The sequence below is a fragment of the Porites lutea genome, chromosome 8 (genome assembly GCF_958299795.1).
Source record: "Porites lutea chromosome 8, jaPorLute2.1, whole genome shotgun sequence".
Classification (NCBI taxonomy): domain Eukaryota; kingdom Metazoa; phylum Cnidaria; class Anthozoa; order Scleractinia; family Poritidae; genus Porites; species Porites lutea.
In genome coordinates this window covers 13,545,603-13,563,603 of record NC_133208.1, presented here as the reverse complement: position 1 = coordinate 13,563,603, position 18,001 = coordinate 13,545,603, and the positions used below count along the sequence as shown (strand labels likewise).

The 18,001-nt window shown below is 39.3% G+C and overlaps 1 protein-coding gene across 1 annotated transcript; it reads right to left on the bottom strand.

Moving 5' to 3' along the window:
• Positions 1-7,247: 7,247 nt before the first annotated feature.
• LOC140945214 (uncharacterized) lies at positions 7,248-17,384 on the bottom strand. Its single transcript, XM_073394265.1, has 4 exons — positions 17,275-17,384; positions 14,458-14,553; positions 9,559-9,701; positions 7,248-7,975 (listed from the first exon to the last, which is right to left on the bottom strand). Exons 1-4 carry the CDS (start codon positions 17,382-17,384, stop codon positions 7,494-7,496), a joined length of 831 nt encoding a protein of 276 aa, XP_073250366.1. The 3' UTR covers positions 7,248-7,493.
• Between the last annotated feature and the right edge of the window lie 617 nt (positions 17,385-18,001).

Sequence of the window (18,001 nt, the reverse complement as noted above, 5' to 3'; positions counted from 1 at the left end):
TGACTTTATGTTGATTTTGCTTAACACAACTGAACACGAAGCACCGTACCTAGTGATTCACAAGCAAAGCAGCGCCCACAAAGAAAGTTCGATTGTACCCGACGCAAACAAGGAAGTCTTTAGATAACAACGACTGAGACCAGGTTGTGCCTGCGATACGAAAAACGTCATGCGGTCTTGCCCACTATTATGTACCCCAATATAGCGCTCAGAAACGCTCAGAGGAACCGTTTTTCCACGCGAGTGTTGCAGAGCTGTGAAGATTTAAACAGTTGAGTGAGAATCTATTGAACGAAAAAAAGGAATGTTTTTTCCGAATCCATCCATGACTTTGCTGCGATAATTCTTTAATTCATATTTATACCTGGGTTTTTGAAAACCGGGTTAGCAAAAATATCAACTCACTGTACTACTTGGCAATTTAAAACAACAAAACACATTCAAAGGCCGATTAAAAGCCTTTCTATGACGCCGGGCATTCCAACAAGTCCAAATTGAAAATGACGCAAATTTTCGAACATTTATTCAGTAAACTGACTTCGCAAAGTTTTAAACCGGTGTGATTTCAGTCTAACATTTTTCAGTTGAGTGAGCTGCAGCGAAAGAGTGCCTGGTTAAGGCTTATATAACAACTTAAATCGTTAGTAAAGCACTCCTTTTTTCGCGGTCCGATAAACAACAGGATTCCGCATGGAATAGACAACAAACTGAATGAAACAGTGCACAAATTATCACCTTCTTGTCCGCAAAAACCGGCCTATGGTGCAATGCCATTAGAGCCCGCTGAAACTAGACCTAGAGTCGAGAGTTCCTTTTCCAAGGTACAATCAGCTAAGCTAAACACCGACGAAACAATATTAATGGCTGGCACAGAATACACATTGCAGGAAAACATCACGTTCTCGGACTAGAAAGAAAATCGCTTAGTTATTCAGATCCTGAGGCACTTTGGACAAAAATAAAGAGCCTTAAACAGCTTTATTTAGCCACAAAAGAGAGCTTTACGCCTCAAAAGAGGTCAAAGAAAACGCTATTGCATCAGAGGGCAAATTTCCCTGCTAGCAGAGGTCTCTCACGACGAGAGACCTCTGCTAGCAGGGAAAGGGCAAATCATGGAGACCAGAAATTCAAAAACCGTAGAAAATCAATAAGCGTGTCATGACCTCTCAGTGGGAAACAAGCGGCTAAAGTCACATTTGCTCAGTCAAAGCATAGAACCCTCTAGAGCATGATCTACTCGCCAGAAGAAAAAAAAAACGTATTGGAACGGGCAGCATTTTGGCATGAGGTAAAAGTGGTGTAGGTTTTAGTACTGCGAGCAAATCTGGTCCTGAAGACCAGTGTAGAAATCGCTTTGACTTTCTCTTTGCGTAATACACGCGACATTCCCAGCCGCTCCAATTCCAAAAGACTTGTTTCGACAGCTGAGTTAAAATTCGAATTTACGTCCGCCATTTTTGAATTCGGAATTATTCTTTCCCGCAGTTGCATGCAAATGGAAATGGAATAAACAATATAGACTTACCGTTAATTGACAGGCATCAATCTACTTCCCCTATGCCGCACCAATCAGGAGCTCCGTTTGCTAGCGTACGGAGATTCCCAAAAGAACAATGATATCCGGCAGGCGTATTTTTTTTCTCCCCTCGCCCTCCCACTTTCCTTCTTTCGCCTTCGCACCTGCCCTTAGCGTTACTATTTCTACTCTCCCCAATCTTCCACTGTCATAAAATCAAAGATGGCGACTACAACAATCGAACACAAACGACTGTTTCGCCCACCCAAAATACGCCTGCACTGCAGGCTAAGTTGATAGCCTTATATGTACGCCCAAAAAATAGTAATTATCTTCGATCACATTTAAGAGCCATCATGGCTCTTGATCACAGTAGTTTAGGCCTAGAAAACAAATCAGACCGAATTTTTTGCGTTCGACAAGTTTACTTAACAAAATCTTGCCAACAAGTCTGGGGACGTGTAAACCAACCTTTTATACTTTTTATACATCAGATCTGAGGTGAAACAGTACCATGAGGCGCTGTTTTTATCGTATAGACCTCGGACAGAATGTAGTATTTCACAATTTTGCAATACAAATTGCACCCATTCAATATTCAGTACGATCGAAGCACGCGTGGGCTCAGTTTTAGCGAAACCGTCATCAAAATTTCCAAAATCACCCCTACGGCTAGCCGGTTCTCACTTTTGACAAGCGCCAAAGTTTTTAAATTAATATTAACATAGTTATACGCTTAGTCAACATAATATGTTATTATGTTTATTATTTATTTAATGATTTTATAACGATGTTAATCTTCAAAAGCGTTTAATACGCGCGGCATTTTGACAACTCCTGCAAGCGATGTTCATAAGCGACTGAAAACAAATGGGGACAGCGATTTAAATTGCAAAAGAGACTACTAACAATCAATAAAAGGAAAATAATTCGGTGAAACATATACAGACAACAATTTTCATTCACGGAGACAAGTATTAAAGTGTCTCTCAAAATCCTTGTTTATGTTTTAAGCCGGCTTCCCCAGCCGGTGTTTGCTTTTTTCAAAGATGAACTAGAGGCAAGAAAATGGCTCAAAGCTTTCTTTTACAGCCAGAATTATAACTAAATATTCGTTGGAACGTTTTCTTTCTATCTGCGGTAAGAAAATGTCTAAAGGCTTTTTAAAGTTCTATAGGCTTATAATCAAACCTGATACTCGGTCACTCTCGGTCAGATAATTGTCTCAAGTCTTACAAACGTGCATAAACCAAATAGCCGCATAAACTACGCTCGACTTCATTAAATGAGATATAAAAAACAAACATCAAATACAATAATTACTCAGGCTTACCATTCGAGATGCACTGAAAACCATCAAGTAAGGCCAGAATCGCTTCAGACTTTTCAACCGTCTTACCCATCAAGCAAGGCCTAGGTGAAAAAAGCAACGTATTTCTCAACGAAAAACCTAATAAACAAACTAGCCATGAATATCGGAAGACTCTTGATAGCAGCTGAATTTCACTTTGTACATTCAGTGGAAAAAGACAGTTAAAAACATCACAAGTTGACACAAAACTCTGTTAGCTTCAGCTGTCAAAGTTAACAAGATTTAAGATGCTGCATAAATTTTCCGCATGAACTCACCAATCAGAGTATAAAAATTGGACGTAGAGCTGACTAACGCGTGACCTTGGAGAGAAAAGTCAAAAGCAACTGGCATTTTAATTGTGCGCCACATAAAAAACAATATATTTCATATGAATAAAAAAAATTAAACTTGAGCCTGCAATCATTTGAAAACTAGTAACTTGTCAGCGGATAGCTTCAAAAAGATACTCGACCTCGATGGGTCGACACCTGAGCCTGCGATACGGTGACGTGATACTGGTCAGCGGATACCTTGTTTTGACAGCTGTCAATTGATCACAACATTGATGTGCAATACGTGCGCAATATCAGTCTTCCTGTGCTCCCAAACTAGCGAGAAAGTGTGAGATTGAACATTGGTTGGCCTGTGGTGCGGACAGACGGGCGGGCGGTGTACGGTCACGTGATTACCAAATTTTCTGGGATGGGTAGATTTACTTACCCATGGTGCTCCGCAGGCGCGCTTTGCGCGCCAGAGCAAATTTGAATACAGGTATGAAAGCTTAAAAAGCAAATTCAAAATTCCACAAGATATTTACAACTTTTTGGTGCGATTTGTGAGAACGATGAACCGGGTTGAAACCATCTAACCACCCCGTCCCTGTATGTCCTATTAGAGTGTTTAGGCATAGATTGATTTTACTTTAACTGTGAAACAGATACTAACAAACAGCGCAAAATAGTCAGAGGTAAACAAAAGAAGACAATGGGATAAGTGCATTTAGTATTTAGCAAATCAGTGAAAAGCACTTTCCGCACGTTTTGATTGGCTCCTGTAACTCGGAATATCCTTAGCTATTCACTGTTTTGCGACCGGAGCCAAGATGGTGTCTCATTTCCAGACATTTTTGAACGACGAAATTTGAGCGAAAAATGAAGCAGTCGTACAAACAAATACCAAGAAAGCGACGAACTTTGGCTTGTCGGTGTTTACTGATGATAGGTAGAAAATTATTTTCTCGCTGAGTTTGCAACAAAATCGTAAAAATGCACTTGACAGTATTCCCCGAAATGTTTGTAAATTGTAAACAAAGTTCTTACTAAGTGACGTTTTTAATTTACAAAAAGTTACTTTTTTCATTTTTATCCGACTGATTTGGTAAATACTAAAACAACTATCCCCCTCAGGGTCGGTGAACAGCGCAAGATATATACCTCCACGCTTCGCGTCTCGGTATACACTATTAACCTACCCTTCGGGGGATAGTTGTATAATATAATAGAGGGTAGTATCCTACTACCTATTTCACGGGTTTGCTAAAATCACTCTAACAAGTTAACCAGTATGCCTGAATTTTAGACATCCCTTCTGATGCGACCCGATATGTCTCCAATTCAGGCTAGTTAATCAGTGAAAAACTGTTTACTTTGACAGGCACGACAAAGAAAACTTCGCACAAAGAGTACAATCAACGATGAGGGTGAGCCCAAACTAAAGACAACGGAAAATCCCTTAGAAACAATAGAAAACGAGCCTGATGATGAGTTCAGGGACCTCATGGAGTCAATCGGAGTGTTTTCAGCGCAACTCTCCGACAAGCGCATGCCCAAATGCTGCCAAAGGAAAGTTTGTCAATTTGACTGAGGCACGAGATTTCCTCAAACCTTACTCATGAGGAGAAGGAAAATATGGAACAGCTAGATATTTATAAGTGTGCGACTAGTAGTAATAGGGACTTTAAGATCCAAAGACGCGACGGCAACGAGAACGTCACTTAAAATCTCAATGCGCGTTCTTTTAGTCTTCATCGCAATTATTCGTACCCAGTTACTTTGTCAAATGTAGGCGAACTGAATTCCTAGGGACCATATCCAAATTCAGAAAGAGAATTAAAATTTCGTCGTTGCTTGTTTACGCACTCCATAAAACGCGAAATTTGGCATTTTCACGTCGTATTCCTGCAAAAACGGGCAAAGAAATGTGCAAACAAGCGTGGTGCACGTGTAAAGATGTTGTTTTGCTTATAAAACCTTTTTTTTTTTAACTTTCTCGTTGCCGTCCACGTCGTTGGATCTTACTGACTCCCTAATCACAAATAAGGAGTGCGTTTATGGGGCTAACTTCAAAGCGAGGCTCAAAATAAATACCAGTTCCCCGAGATAAAGCCCCTGAAGTCAGGCCTAATTTTAGCAGCTTCCATACATTGTCTCCTACGTGGTTGCGCTACGACAAGACAAGACAAGACAAGACATTTATTATCGTAACATTACAAGTACAATTGTTTGGCACGCAGTTAGCAAGAAAACGCTAGTCGAGGCGTGCCAAATTAATTCTATTACAAATCAGATATTATATTATAAAAAGTAAAAAGAAAAGAAGAAATAGGTGTAATGAATTCAAAAGCAAGAACGACAAATCTGTTTAATGCAACCTGTGAAAGAGGCTAAGGTTTAGGATTTCGCGATTTTATTTCTTCTGTTATCATGGTTGCATCAAGGTAATCATCTTTGTCTTTTAATATTTCGAAGAGCACACTGATTAATTTTCGTTTGAACACTTTTTTTGACATATCTCTCATTCTACCTGGTATCTCATTCCATACTTTAGCGCCAAAAATTGGGACGGCTTGTCTTAGTTTTTCAAGATTAAATTTTTTGATGTACATATTATTTTTAGAGGATGATCTTGTGTTATATTCATGAATAGATGATGTCTGCGAGAACAAGTTAACGATTTTTGAGGGTGCAGAATTAGTATGAATATCATGCATTAGGTAAGATACGGACCTAGAATAGAGAAAGCTAATTGGCAGGATATTTGCATCAATAAAAAGAGGAATGGCATGAACTTTCCTGTTGGCAAAAAATATGAAACGGATAACTTTTTTCTGAAGCAATAAGATTTTTGTTAAATGTGTTTTTGACGCCTGCCCCCAAACTATCAAACCGCAAGATAAATATTAAGGCAAGATTAACGCACGGTAAATATTTAGCAAGGTATGTTGAGGAACGAAGTGCCTCAATTTAGCGATTAAACCAACCGTTAATTTAGTAGTTAACTTAATTTAGTAGCTACATTGTCAATTTATTAGCTACGAAGAGAAACGAAAATAGAGCTTGATCTCAGGTTACTAAAGTAGCGTCGAAACAGACCTATATAGCTTATATATAACAGAGTACCTTTCCCAGGGCGTAGGGATACACCTGGGAAATTTTGATGGTGGCGTTTGTTCGAAAAACCTAACCTTCTTTCAGAAGGGAGTTTAAGCAGCGACGTTTTTGAGCGACGCACGTCAAACGGAAGTGGGCCTTTTTCTCTTTTAGTATGCCTTGACGCCACCAAATTTGTATTACGAAGTGTCTTTACTCTTATAGAGACGATTTGCCCAAAGATTTGCCAAGAATCACGGCTCAAGAGTGCAAAACGTCCACCTTCGGTTGACCCGCGTAGCTCAAAAACGTCGTTGCTTAAACTCCGTTTAATCTTTCTACGGCAGTATTATACAAACAACAAAGAAGTAGGGTTTTAAAATTAGCATGTTATAAGTGACAGCTTTACTTTCTCAGAAAAACTGTCTAAACGGAGCAGGTTACAAAAGACGAAAACAAACTTACATTTACTTTGTGTCATTGACGTGATCGTGGCACCAAGACGTTTATCGTCCTAGCCAGAACGCGTCTACAATTTCGCTCCGTTCTGGCCTGACCCAGGGGATAGCATTATTTTCTTTTGAACCACTGAGGCCAGCAATGTACAAGTCAATTCTCTTCTCACCGGACGCACCTTAAAAGAACTACCTCAAGAACGACTGAAATTATAGAACTGCTACAAACCTTGTCTTTCAAACATAAAAATTACAATTCAATTCAACAAAAGATTTGTTGTGTTGGTTTACCTTATAGACTTCAACTTTGTTTGGGGGAGAGAAACATTTGTGAAGCGGTTTTTTACTGTGGATTGTTGGTTACTTGTAGCCGATTTGATGTCAAAACGACGAGAGAAAAGGGAAATGTTGCTAAATACTTTGGCAAGAAATTTTTGTTTTCCGCTTTCCGTATTTGCTTTTTTTTTTTTTTTTTGACAAATTTGCTTTTTTTGGTCCAACCAACAGTGGTGAGTGAAAATTCGCCTAAAGTCAGTTATAAACACTTAAGGTCGTTACCGTGGACGAGGTCACTGTTGGTAGTTTGGTAAGTAACAGTCGAAACATCTTCGTGTCTTCTTCACTTATCGAACTTGGGATCGGATGACTTTGGTAATCTTCGAGAGCTTTCGGTAATCAGAATAATAAAGATATACTGATCAAGGAATCCCTCAGTCTTTAAGGCATCTTACGTAAATTTATACACGATATAACAAGAAGTGTCTACTTTCTTTGTAAACTTGAATATTAGCAACGTACTTCTATACAATATAAACACCCGGTCTTTGAGAAACCTGTCGATCCGGAACAACTGGTTTTTCTCTGAGCTTTTTCACAATAGCCTCTAAACTCATGGCCATTCTCAAGTCGCCATCGACAGTCAATGCACCTTGCATGTAGGCATCAAACGCCGTAGTTTGTCCGTAGAATATCTGTTGCATATTTTCAACGCTCATAGTTAGTACTACATCAGGATTATCTCCTTGTTTTTCCGCATAAATTCTCCCATGTCCGCTTCTTAGATCAAGAAACCAAGTTCCCCCATTTTCTCCAGTAATGTTAAATTGGAACATTCCACCGATCTCCTTTACAAGGCTTTCATTGAGAACACCGCTGACCAACTTGACTAGCTGCTCTGGAGTTAGAAGATCGACTCTAGTTCTTTCATGTCCAGATTGAGCAGCAGTAACGGGAGGGTCTGGGAGGGAGGGTGCACTTCGGATAGCATTGTCTCCACCCAAAGCTACAAGCAAAAAAAACATTTACTTTTCTGAAAAACAGCTTGGAAACAACATGAACTGACCGTCCTTTTTCCTTGTATACATTATAAATGGCACTACGCTTAAGGTGGCTCCATCATTAATAAAGGAGCATTTAGCAATGACGAACGTTTAAGCTTTTCGTCGTAACTTTTCGCAGCAGACAATCATGATCAGTTGACCTCTTTTTGTCTAGTTGACGTAGAGTTAAATGCCTTCTTGACACTGCTCACTGAAGGCAACGTTTTAGATACAAGTCCTGGTAGCCTGCGTGGCAAGCGTCGAAATAGGTAGGAAGGGAGGGGGCTTTTTTCTGCCTTTCACCTTCCCCTCCCCCTCCCCCTTCCACTTCCATTAGGGAGCTTGAGCAACGACAATGGCGACGGCAACGAGAACGAGAACGAGAACGGCAAAAAGGCAATAGGTTTATGAAGCAAAACAACAACTTTGACCGTCCATCACGCTTTTTTGTACATTTCTCTTAGCCGTCACTGCACGACTACGACGTGAAAATGCCTAATTTCACATTTTTTGGTGGACGTGAACACAAGACGACTTTCTTTTTTCTTTTCCTGAACTTCGCTACAGTCTTTTAGAATTCAACTCCAGAGAAAGTTGCCAACAACGAGATGGAATAAGCGCGATTAAGTTTGAAGCAGCGCGAATTCACTTTTTTAAGTGACGTTTTCGTAGCCGTCGCCGTCATTGTTGCTTTTGCTCCCTATTTTCACACCTGTCGCAAGCTCAGTCTTGGCTAAACTGAAGATAATTAGGAACGCGGCTTTACTAAATAGAGTGGTTTTCGTTTGAGTGTCGTAAAACCAAAACCAAAGTAATTACTCTGGCCAATCACATAGGACACAGACAATACATTGAACCAATCAAAACTCGAAGTAATTACATGTGGCTGACGCAAAGCGCGGGAAAATGCATGCGAGCGCGTCACAATTGGCTTTGGTTTTACTTCTGATTGGATGAAAAGGTGGCGCGAATCTTTCAAGCCAATCGCATCGTGTAGAAAGTGCAAAACCAATTACTTTTCGACACTCAAATGAAAACCGCTCTATCGGCTAAACCTCGATTAAATACTCATCCACACGCTAGACTCGGTATTTTATAAACTAAGATGGCCGCCCGTAAGGGTGGGTAGGCGCTTGATTCCGACGATCTTAAGGAAAAATAGGGGACTGTGAACCTGGGTTTGCCCATTTCAGTACCCCCAAAGAAGGAAGGTTTGCAAAAAACAGTTTGTTTTCTCTTATATAACTACCCCGGTCACACCAAGAAGTACTGAGACTTCAAGTGAATTCTTGGGAGGAAATTTAAAAAGTCTTTTCCTCGGGATTTTGTCAACAACTTCAAACAGTAACCTCGAGGGTGCACATAGGTCTTAGGTCTTAAGCCTTGACAATAGGCGACCGTAATTAGATTTAGTACATGAAAGGTGTAGATATATATTTCCATGCACTGTTGTACAATGTAACTGAGGGATTTTCAAATTACTCAACAGTGCCTATTTGAGTGAAACTAAACCTACACTAGTATTTCTAGTCAACCCGCACTGTACCTGAAAACATACTCGCCAACCCTGATGGGTCAGAAGCGAATGTCATGCTTCCAAGCTTCGAACTCTGAGATCCTCCTCCGCCAAAAAGGGCAGACAAAGCACTGACGGGCTCTTCAGCCTCCTTCAACACCTTCACCGCTGACCTGAAAGTTACACAAGAAATAAGTCAGTGTGAACTTGCGTGACGTCACGCTTTAAAGGGGCTTAGTCACGTTATTTGTTATCTTTTTAAAAAGTTAAGACGTGTCTTCGCATCAATTGATTTCAAAAAATAATGGTCCAGTTTTGTTATTTAAGATTATACTTAGGCATTGGAACTGTTTCCTGTCGTCTGTTGCGACGGATGACAAAGACGGACATAGATTGAAACTTGAAAAAATTGGGCCAACTTTTTCAAGTTTTAATGCTATGCCTGCAGGAAAAAATCACGAAAAAAATTATCATGGTTAGTGTTCTTTGATAAGATTTGTTTGATATATTTTTCATAACTCTACAGGAGCATTCTGTGTATAGCTAAAGATACTAAGTCATGACTTTTGCACAAAATTAACCAAGAACAGCAATATCCACGTGACATGGCTACCACTTTAACTGAGCCGAGTTAACTACAGTGGGACCCTGTTAATACAATGTAGAAGGGCCACAGAATAAACGTCTCGGACACATGTTTTGTCCATGAAATGACTACTTAAAAGTATACAGAATGGTGTCTTATGTCTCAACTGTAACCAAAGGTCATTCGTCTGAAACAGAACCAGCAATGGGATAGCCTGCAAACGTAGATGCATTTAATTTCCGGTCCTCGCTTGGACAATGCGTCAGGATTCGCAGGCTAACAGTCAGACTTTTGTCAAACGTTACCGATTGGTTGTTTATGGTATCGTATAGGCACTTCAACTTTGAATTAAAAATGGACTTTGTGTACGCGCAATAATTCCTTACAATATCAATATGATTATATTTAAGAGCACATGCTCTGAACTGGTTTCCGATCATTACTTCTTTTTCTGCACTGGTAATTGGTCCGACTCATTCTACAGAGAGAACGTTACTGCTCAGTCTAAAAAAGATTTTAAAAAATGATAACCGCACGCGTTTAAGAGCAAATGACGTTTTAACTCTCTGGGGAGCTCCAGCTTTAAGGCAAAAGCCGCCCTGTTTTAATGGCACGCCCTAACCACGAAAGAAATTATGCACGGTTAAGGATGCCCAATGCAATACTAAGGAATAACCTAAAACTAACATTAAATATTATTAATATTAACAAAACCTTTCAAGGTCTTTTAACCTCTTCTGTTAGGCTCTCACTGACACACCATGAGCGCACATAATTAGGTATTTCCATTCATAATATAGACAGCGGTTAGCCCCCACCAGTGGGGGGTGGGGGACTTCCTTATAAGAGACTAATGGGGATGTGCCGCTGGATGGGGTCGCATTTTCACGACTGGATTGACTATAATAGGGTCGCATTTTCAAAATCGATTGGGCTAGTCTATAGTTGGAATGAAATTTGCCGTTTTTGCTTTGCTTTACTTTGTATTTGAGGGCAATTTCCAAGTACAAGCCTCCGGGGGGCTTATATTTGGAGGCGCGATTTAACAGAGGGTTTTTTGCGTTACAAGTTTGGGGGGCTTATATTTGGAGGGGCTTATACATGCATGTAGGGGCTTATTTTCGGAACTTTACGATACCTTAAAACTTTTTGATGGTTAACGTTAGTCTACGTTTCTGGCGGTTGACGGTAAAAATTTAAGCCGTTTGACAGCTGACGGTTAACCCCATTGAGCCCCCCTTTTCTGGCCAATCAGAACGGGGACTTCGAAAATATTTGGAAATTTCTCGGTAACATTGACATCTCAGATGTTAATCCATTAGCCACCCTCACTTTCCTAGGTTGCCGCAGCTTGTTTTCACACTTGTGGAGAGTGCAAAAAAATAATCTCAACAGAGTCTGACAGTTAAACAAATGAATTTATTTTTTTCCCACTCTACAGCTATTTACACGATGGTGAGTTTTAGTATATGCCTGCCTTAATCGTTTCTTTTCTGAGCCATTACTTTAAAGATATACATTAAAGATATTAAAAGATATATGTATATATAGTTGCAACAATTTGCAACGAATGCCCTCGCTCTTATCTTTTCGCTGTTGACAAGTTTCAAGAAGAACTTGAAAATTGAAGTGGACATTTTGAGTAACTTTACATTTTTCTTGTTTCAATACCGTTGAAACATCTTTTCTTCTTAACGACATGGACCATAATCAAGTGTTTCTCCTGAAAACAAGGTTATTACTTGGTGATACGGAGCACAAATTATTTAATGCCGAATCAGTATGAGTTGAGAGCGCACGGATGTGATATTTAACAAGAATCGGTGGAATAACTGTTATACATTCTTATATAATCATATTAAGTTATTACTGTTGAATTATTTACAATTAAGAAATATTGTACAGTTATTTTTTTCTGATTTCATTTTTAAAAGTGACCCGAGAATTGAATTTCGGGCATAGCGGCTAAGCTAATGAATAAACTACATCTGGAAATATGTGCGGCAGGTTGAGCCCCGGTCAAGATAATAGATGGGTTCACAATAGACACTAAAGTGCACTTGAAGTGCACTTGAAGTGCACTTGAGTTCAAGTGTACTTGAAAAGCACTTGAGGTGCACTCAGCTTTTTAGTTTAAAATAGCGTTCACACTTAAGTTAAAGTTAGAGTCCCGGACTCAACATTGATAATAATTTCGTTTTTATTTGTTTATTGAGTACGTGCAGTGTAAATACATTTATTTTCAATTAATACTACGGTCTGCGTACCCTATGTAAAAAGGTTCTTATTTTCCAAAGAAAAAAAATACAATATAGCTAAGAGTTTTTTAGTGATTCAGCTTATTCCTCATATAAAATCTGCTTACCAAATTAGAAGTTATGAAAAATGACCATAAAAAGAAGGACTAAAGCAGTGACCTGAGGAATTTTGAAGTCCTACTTCCAAAGAGGATTCTGAATATTGACTTATCTTATTTGCTCAAATGTATAGAATTTGTTCATACATTTTAGAAAATAAGAACCTGTTTCAATTTTTAGGCTGAACAGGTTCTTATAGAGGGAGCTTAAGAGGCAAATTTTAGCCTAACAGGTTCTTAAAATCCAGGGCCGAGTTGCGAGTTGGGTTAAGATAACCCAGGGTTAGTGCGAGATTTGAATTCAGATTTGAAAGCTTCAAAAGCATTTCAGTTTTAATTCTTTTTGTCTACAAGTTGATGATTGGAAGCTCTAAAAATAACAGAGAACATTATCCGAGAAACTGCTTTAGAACACCAGAAAAAGAAACCCGGGTTAAATTTAACCCCGGGTTAAGCGCTAATCGGTCTTCGAACAACTGGGCCCGAGTTCTTAGTCGCGGGGTTTTACTGTATGTTAACACAGTTGTGACGTCTTCAACAGCTATACTGACTTTACAAAAACAGAACCTCACCCCACCTCCAAAGCCAGAGAAAAGCGCCCTGGGGACGAGGTTGACACAAACACCCAAAAAATCTGCTAATGGTTTCGAAAACTTACTCTTGCAAGGACGTGCAAGCCATTCTGAAAATTTTTAAGGTAAACTTTATTGTTGTTGTTGTTGTTACATAATCAGCTCGACGTACGGAAGAATAAAGCTTATAATTTCTTTTCATTTGTATGAAACTTCGGAGTACCATTAAATAATTTCAAACCAAAGTTTGTGGCTTTTTGTCGCTGCCGGTGTGGCATTTTCTGGTTTTTCTGTTGTTTCGTTGGTAGAAAGCTCGAGAAATCTACTTTTTTCCGCCGCTTTGTCCGAGAGAAATTTTGCTGTTTTCCATATAAGGTCAAACTAAAGTATATGAGCTGATAACCGAGATTGAGTGAACCAATCAGAATGCTAGAAATGCATTATCCGAGGTTGAAAACTTAATAAATGGAGTTGACCTAAGCATCGTAACCCTTGCAGCATACAACTTGATTTAAAAATACACGGAGATCCTTCATCTGAACCAGATATATGAAGAAGTTTACAGCGCTGTTAGAAAAGACAAGCACTGCACCAGAATATCTCATAACAAAATCGACCTGCAAATCAAGTGAAGGCTTGACTATCGCTACATAGGCTAAGTAGTAAAGTAGTAAAGAATAGGGAATAACAAAAGCCAAGGTGACAATTATAAGTAAATTAGTTGTTTTGATTTGGTGTAATCTCACTCTCCCCCTGATGGCGTTGTCTTTCAGTATATCGACCCTTCCTTTCCTTCTTTTCCATACCCTCCTGGCCAAGATGATGTTAATACCAATCAAAGCAATGCTGGGTAAGAAGTACTGTATCAGTACAACGTTTGCAAAAGTTACTCTGTAAGGTATATAACTGGTATCAGGTTTACAGACCACCGTGTAATGTGTAGCGTTAATATTGTATCTTATACCATTCATTGTTGCGGCAGGAGCCAATGCAACTATTAACCCTGCAATCCACGCAGCATACACTATTTTACGGACAGAAGTAACACTAAACGTTTTAGGAACATCACGGGTTGAGAGAAACCTCTCTACGCTTATAGCAATTAAATTATTTATTGTTATAAAGGTAAACGTAACACTGATATATCGAACTGTTCTACAAGGCCAGCCACTTTGGAATACACCATACATTATTTCCACAGAAGCCAAAGGAACTGAAATAGAACAAGAAAGTGTGTCTGAAAGGGCTAAACTCTTCATGTAGAGGTCGAAGTTCCTGAGGAAAGGAGAAAACTGAAGAAAAGGAACTGACTTTTTCTTGGAAAGAAAATAAAGAATAAGGATGTTGCCCACCAATCCAATGACTCCAACAATTAAAAACAGCACAAAAAGGATCAGTTTTGTATCGAAACCCACTGGGGTGACCACATAAACTGAAACCGTGATCGCTGCCGCTGCTGTGCTGTTGGTAATGACCACAGGGTTGGACAGTAATTGGGAAGAGCGTTCCATCTGCAAATAAATTAGAAAAACGATAATGAACCCTTAATGGCGTTGAATATAGACCACTTCGAATAACATCATCGGACTTGAGTCAATTCAAACAATTTTCCGAAAAATCCTTTTTGAATCTATTCAAGCCGTTTTTTGGTCACTATCTTGGCCACCCAAAACGTAAATATATAGATTTAGCCAGGGCTAAAAGCGAAGCTCCTATTAACATGTGGCTTTCCATGATCGCTCCAGTTAGGAAATCTGTCAATTATTCGAGATTTGTAGTGAGCATGCGCGAAACGGGCTGGGAACAACAACAAGAAGTTCGTCTTTGCAGCCGATTCGACAGTGTGAAATGAGTTCGCTTTTGGTCCCTTTGGTCATTGCTTTCTTTGCTGTCACCAATTTTTGTCCGCGGTAATATGGAGCTTACGTTTTCCTTTCTTCTGGTCTTGCGTTTGTCATTACATGCGGCTTACTACGCTAAGAACGAGACCAGTGAACATTGATCGAAAACAGACATTGTTCCTCGATGCCGGACCTTTTGACTCACTTCATCTGTCTAGATGCAGGCTCTCAAGCTGTGTTTCTGTTTAGAAGACCCACACGACTAAAAAAAGGGCCAACCCTCCAATACGTATGTAAAAGAGTTTATATTTTCAAGTGAAAGGCCCAAAATTAATTCACAGGGATGTTAAAAAAAGGGCGGTGGCTGTGGTTGAAAGCGTTATTTACGGTTTTGCTACACCTTTAAGACGACAAGAAATGATTGATTGAGAGTCTTAATTCTTCATTCTTGATTGTGAACGTATCCTGGCAGAGTTGCGTTGGATGATTGAGTGGCATGGTCAAATCTCGTAGTTCATGTATTTCTTTATGTACTAAAAACTAAATAAATTTTGCCAAGAGATCATTCTCTCTTGATTTTGCACATGTTGATATGCTTAAGTTCTTATGTTCCTGTGATTTGAAATGAAAGGGAAATTATTTTGTGTGTTTGGAATTCTCTTTTCATGACAGCAGTTATTACACTGCCTTCAGTTTGAGTCCTCATTCAAGTGTGTCTTGTTGCCAGCAGAAAGGGAAAAATTACATAATGTAAATTCCAAAAACTACACTACGCCTTGGAACAAAATTATGGTTTAAAAAAGATTTCTTAACTTGGGCGATCATGTAAACTGGGTTCCAGGCCTCGCTGCCAGCCCCACCTGGTCACCTGTTTTTGGACGTAACGATCAAAAGCAACGTATTCTCGGTTTTCACATGACGTCACCAAAATTCAAACTAAAAAACTATCCCTTCTTCTGAGTTTATACTTTCATGTGATATTAGAGCACCTTAAAACCTTCATACAAACAAATTTTTGGTTCAAAAGGGTTCTTTGTTTTGCGATACAGGATGCTTGAATTTCCAGGCTTTTGCGTGACGCGTCATTTAGCTGGCGGCCGGGAAAGCTCATATGTGGGTTAAAAACATTACGGATTTTTGGAGATTTTGCTATCTAAACATTCCTTGTCTTAGAATAAATATTACTTTAATCTTTATGAGTTCCTCAAGCGAAGAATTCACGCATAAGTAGGAAAACTCAAAAACAGATTTTTCTGTTGGTTTCCGGCGGCCATATTTGTGCCCCTGAAAGGGACACAAACATGGCGTCTCCATACAAAGCTTTATAAATTTGGGTAAAACGTTTTTCCGAATATCTCGCATATGAACTATTGCATAGACCTAATAGATTCTTGGCAAGGCTTTTTGTATATTTATCTTCTTTCATTTTCCAGATCAGTCTAGACTTTCTGTATTAAAACGTTTCCGTTTTTATGTCTGCTTCCTCACGTGAGTGAAACCCGCTGTCAGAAAGTTGTATTTTAAGTACAGACTTAAAGTTCCGGTTTTTTCTTTTTAATTAAAATACATGCCTGCCGCCCTACTAGCTCTAAAGATTCCGTGTTTCATTTTTCTACTGCTATTTATAGCAGTTTGAAATTTCACACAACATTTCATTTCATTTGATAAGTATAGACTCATATTTAGCGAATATATTTATTGTTTGAGTTGCATTTCCTTTCCACCTGTTTAGAAACCGTTTTAACACGAACAGAAATGTAGACACGGTGGAGGCTTAATCCGAGAAGAGAAGGTATACTGAATTTCTTATCTGTAGGTTGATAAGTCATGATAAGTTAACAGACACGGAATCGGTATATGTGAAACAGCTGATCTTCTTCAATTTTAACACATTATTGGTCAGATTTTAATATGCTTCAAGTCAAAAGGGAAAAGCGACCTGAGACTCTAAAGCAAACGGTGTGAAAACGGCCTGTTAAAGTCCGCGTAGACTGCAAAACAGTCCGTATTTTGGCGTATTCAAGTACACTGTACGCACGAACAGTTAAACGAAAGCTGAAAACGGAGAGCGAGACTGGGGAGAGACGCTAAAAATACGGACTGTCCGTTTTGAATAAGATATATTCGTTCGAATTGCCCGCTTCTCCCAGCCACGGGCAATTCCCATTGGCTAAATTTTGATGCAAGCTCTTAGCAAACTGTCAAGTGTTATGTTTGCAACAAGTCATTTGTGATGTTCCCTACCGTGATGAATTCATTGTCCGTTGGCGTGTTCAGTTGCGAAAGAATCGCAGCGCACTTTCCACCTTTGTGGAGAAAGATTCTCCTTCGTCGACTGGACAACGAAAAGTTCGTTTATCAGAAGGTCGGCCATTTTTGGTAACGTTTCACCTTTCTCTAGTACTAGTAGGGGCAACAAACATATTTTCAGAGCTTATCCATCCACTCTTAAAATTGCCGAACTGTGCTTTGTCGGCGTACTGCCACTTCCATCCACTCATGTTTGATCTTCCAGAAAACACTACATTGTACACGGAAACAACGCTCAAGACTGCTTTCGCTATTTTCTCGCGAAATCAATCACCGGATGTGTCAAATTTACAAAGAGGACGGAGTTGTGAATAGATTTTTGACAGTTCAACGACATTTTTGAACTCCCTGGTCAGAACGAACTGATTATATGGAAAACGGACAGTCGGTTTTTTTTTTCTCTCGCCTCACCTGCCTTACGTATTCAGGCATGTGAGGCTCACGCGCTTGCTCTTACGCTGCTCCTACGCAACTCTAAACCAGTTTTGGGAAAAAAACCGACTGTTTTGCAGTCTAAAACCCTAGCGTCATTGGCTATAACTGAACTGTACACCACCAATGAAATTATGATTAAAAAACACGTTTTATTTCTGACCTGGCTTGTTAGAGATGATAATTATTTATCATGGTAGTCATTTACAGCCAAGACGGGATAAAGCTTTATCTTCTATTGTTTACAGCCTGTTTGAAAAATGATTTTGGAGAGTGTATTTACGTTTTCAGCGTTTGTGTCACACTGACGGCAAAATTTTCCATCGCCATTTTCCATCATTTTTGGTAATCTGACAAAACCTCTTTCAATCTTGTA

What these genes read in the sequence shown, in the direction of transcription:
- LOC140945214 (XM_073394265.1), bottom strand. Translation starts at nt 17,384, where the DNA reads ATGAGTGGATGGAAGTGGCAGTACGCCGACAAAGCACAGTTCGGCAAT. An exon ending in CCTACTAGTACTAGAGAAAG is followed by an intron (nt 14,554 to 17,274) that starts GTGAAACGTTAC and finishes ATTTATTTGCAG; the next exon opens with ATGGAACGCTCTTCCCAATT. An exon ending in GTTGGCGAGTATGTTTTCAG is followed by an intron (nt 7,976 to 9,558) that starts GTACAGTGCGGG and finishes TTTTGCTTGTAG; the next exon opens with CTTTGGGTGGAGACAATGCT.